The sequence below is a fragment of the Grampus griseus genome (genome assembly GCF_964374135.1).
Source record: "Grampus griseus genome assembly, chromosome: 18".
In the NCBI taxonomy this organism is placed as follows: Eukaryota; Metazoa; Chordata; class Mammalia; order Artiodactyla; family Delphinidae; genus Grampus; species Grampus griseus.
The window spans coordinates 76820582-76823386 of NC_139012.1; the positions used below are offsets into that span (position 1 = coordinate 76820582).

The 2805-nt window shown below is 68.6% G+C and overlaps 1 protein-coding gene across 2 annotated transcripts; it reads left to right on the plus strand.

Annotated features, from left to right (window-relative positions):
* Positions 1–315: 315 nt before the first annotated feature.
* On the plus strand, positions 316–2232 carry AMER2 (APC membrane recruitment protein 2; the record flags this gene model as incomplete). Of its 2 annotated transcripts, XM_082675714.1 has the most annotated exons (2): positions 316–1036; positions 1355–2232. In XM_082675714.1, 2 exons carry the CDS (start codon positions 316–318, stop codon positions 2230–2232), a joined length of 1599 nt encoding a protein of 532 aa, XP_082531840.1. The 2 variants fall into 2 exon arrangements, with proteins under 2 accessions (XP_082531840.1, XP_082531839.1); XM_082675713.1 differs by having other exon boundaries at positions 316–2232.
* Positions 2233–2805: the final 573 nt, after the last annotated feature.

Here is a 2805-nt window from a genome sequence, read left to right on the forward strand (position 1 = left end):
CTGAAAAGAGCGATCAGGAGGAGGAATCTGAAGGTGGGTGAGACTGGATGGAATTTGTATTGCAAGATTACGGCTCTAATTTCTGCAATCAGCTCGAGGAGGCTCCGCCGCCCGCTCTCGCCGCAGAAGAGCTGCAGCACAAAGCCGAGCCGGACGCGAAGTGGGTTAGGGCGTTATATAAGCCCCGGCGGGAGGGGAGATGGTCTTTTCTGCGCGCTCCTCCCGCGGCGGCGGCGGCGGCGCGGCTCGGGTTGATTTAGAGCGCGGCTGACAGCGGGCGGCGCGGCCGCGCTGACGCCAGGCTGCTGCGTCGCCATGGAGACGGGCGGGCGCGGCGCGGCTGTCAGCGGCGGGCGCGCGGCCGCGGGGGGCCGCCGGAGGAAGGCGCGGGCCGCGGCCGGGACCCTCGCGGCAGACATGGACTTGCATTGTGATCGCGCCGCCGAGCCGCCGGCCGCCGAGCCGCCGTCGGGCAAGATTAACAGAGCCGCCTTCAAACTGTTCAAGAAGAGGAAGCCGGGCGGCGCGATGCCTAGCATCTTCGGGGTCAAAAACAAAGGGGACGGGAAGGGCGCGGGGCCCGCGGGGCTGGTGCGCAGCCGGACGCACGACGGGCTGGCCGAGGCTCTGGCGCTGGAGGGCGGCCGCCGCGAGGAGCCGCGCGCGGGCGGCGGGGACGGGGCGCGGCCGGGCCCTGCGGCCCCCCGGGCGGCCCCGGGCGGCGCGGGCCCGGCGGCCGGCGGCTCGGTGGCCAAGTCGCACAGCTTCTTCTCGCTCCTGCGGAAGAACGGGCGGCCCGAGAGCGGCGGGGCGGAGCAGGCCGACGCGGGCAAGGCCGGCGGCAGACAAAAGCGGGGGCTGCGGGGGCTTCTGGGCGGCGTGCGCTGGCGCAGGAAGGACCGGCGGCCCAAGGATGCGGCGCCGGCCGGGCGCGCGGGGGCCCAGGGCAGCCTGGCGCGGCCGGGCTCGCTCACCGCCAGCCTGGAGTGCGTCAAGGAGGAGGCGCCCGCGGCCGCGCGCGAGCCGGAGCCAGCAGGTGAGCCCGCGGCGGGGGAGCCGGAGCCGGCCTGCGCCCCGGGAGAGGGCGCCGCGGGACCCGGGCGCGCCGAGCGGCCCCGCGCGCCCCCCGAGCCCGAGCCCGAGCCGCGCGCCGGGGAGGGCCGGCCGGCCGAGGACGCCGCGGGGCCCGGGGCCGCGCCGGCCGAGACTGCGCCCCGGCCCGACTCCGAAGGCGGACGCGCGCCCGCCGCCCCCGACCCTTCTTCGGCCGATCCACCCTCCGACCCATCGGCCGATCGTATTTGTCTGATGTTCTCTGACGTGACTTCACTGAAAAGCTTTGACTCTCTTACAGGCTGCGGAGATATTATCGCAGACCCCGAGGACGAGGCAGGGCCCAGCTGTGCCAGGCATGCCCCCGCGCCGGGCCAGCCGGGCCCCGCCCAAAAGCCCCCCGGCGTGGTGGCCTACCAGGGAGGCGGGGAGGAGATGGCGAGCCCGGCCGAGGCGGACGACTCGTACCTGCAGGAGTTCTGGGACATGCTCTCCCAGACCGAGGACCAGGGCCCGGGGCCCCAGCAGGGGGCGGCCCCGGCGGCGGCGGCGGCGCCCGAAGCGCAGGTGGCCCCCGAGACCCCCAAGGACGCCAGACGGGCCGAGGGGGCCAAGGACGCGTCCTCGGTCAAGCGCCGGAGGCTGCACCGGCTCCCCACGGAGCTCCAGCCGAAGGAGGAGCCCAAGCACCCGGACGAGGAGCCGCAGGAAGGCGTCCCCAACAGCGACGAGGGCTACTGGGACTCCCCCACCCCCGGGCCGCGGGAGGACGGCTCGGGCGGCGGCGTGAGCAAGGCGGGCCTCCCCCGGGACAGCGACAGCGGTGACGCGCTCTACGACCTCTATGCCGAGCCCGATGGAAGCCCCGCGGCCCTGCCCGCCGCCGCCGAGGACACGTCCTGCTCGTCCCGGTTAAAGCCCGTGTCTCCGGTCACCGTCACCTGTGCCCTGCGAACGCCGGGGAGCTTGCTGAAGGACTCCAAGATCCCGATCAGCATCAAGCACCTCGCGAACCTTCCACCCAGCCACGCGGTGGTGCACCAGCAACCAACCAGGAGCGAGCTACCCAGAACCAAAATCCCGGTGTCCAAGGTGCTGGTCCGCCGGGTCAGCAGCCGGGGCTTGGCCGGGACCACCCTCCGGGCCGCGGCGTGCCACGACAGTGCCAAAAAGTTGTGAGGTCTCCGAGGCCGAGGTGGAGGGGCCGCTTGTCGAGGAACACAACTCTCCTCGGAAACCACTGCAGCAAGTTTTGCACCCCTCAAAGAAAGGCCTTTCGGACCGTCCCTGCTCCGAGCCTGGACCAAGGAGGTCTTTGTGTCGCCAGCAGGGGCAGGATACACCAGGCAGGGGATGCCACACGCGGGATTTCCCCTCCAGATAAGTCCCTGAGAATTATTTTCAAGCACTTTTTTTTTCTTTTTTACCTTTTTAAAAATCTTTTTTTTCTTTCTTTCTTTTTTCTTTAATGCACTGAACGCTAAGAAGTCACCTTTACTTGCCTTTGCAGAAAACAGAACTTAACCCAATCTAAGGAAGCGTCACGCCATGATGTTTGGCTGTGCCGGTGTCCAGCAGGCCTGCAGGAACCATGGGGAGAATCAGAGGAGCCCTCCTCTTCCTGACACTTTCCTTCCTTCTTTTCCTTTTCCTTTCCAGGAAAAAAAAAAAAAAAAGGACCCTTTGCTGTATCACTGTGTGGAAGACATCTACAAAGCTGAGTCAGATAATTTACCTGATGAGCGGAAGCAT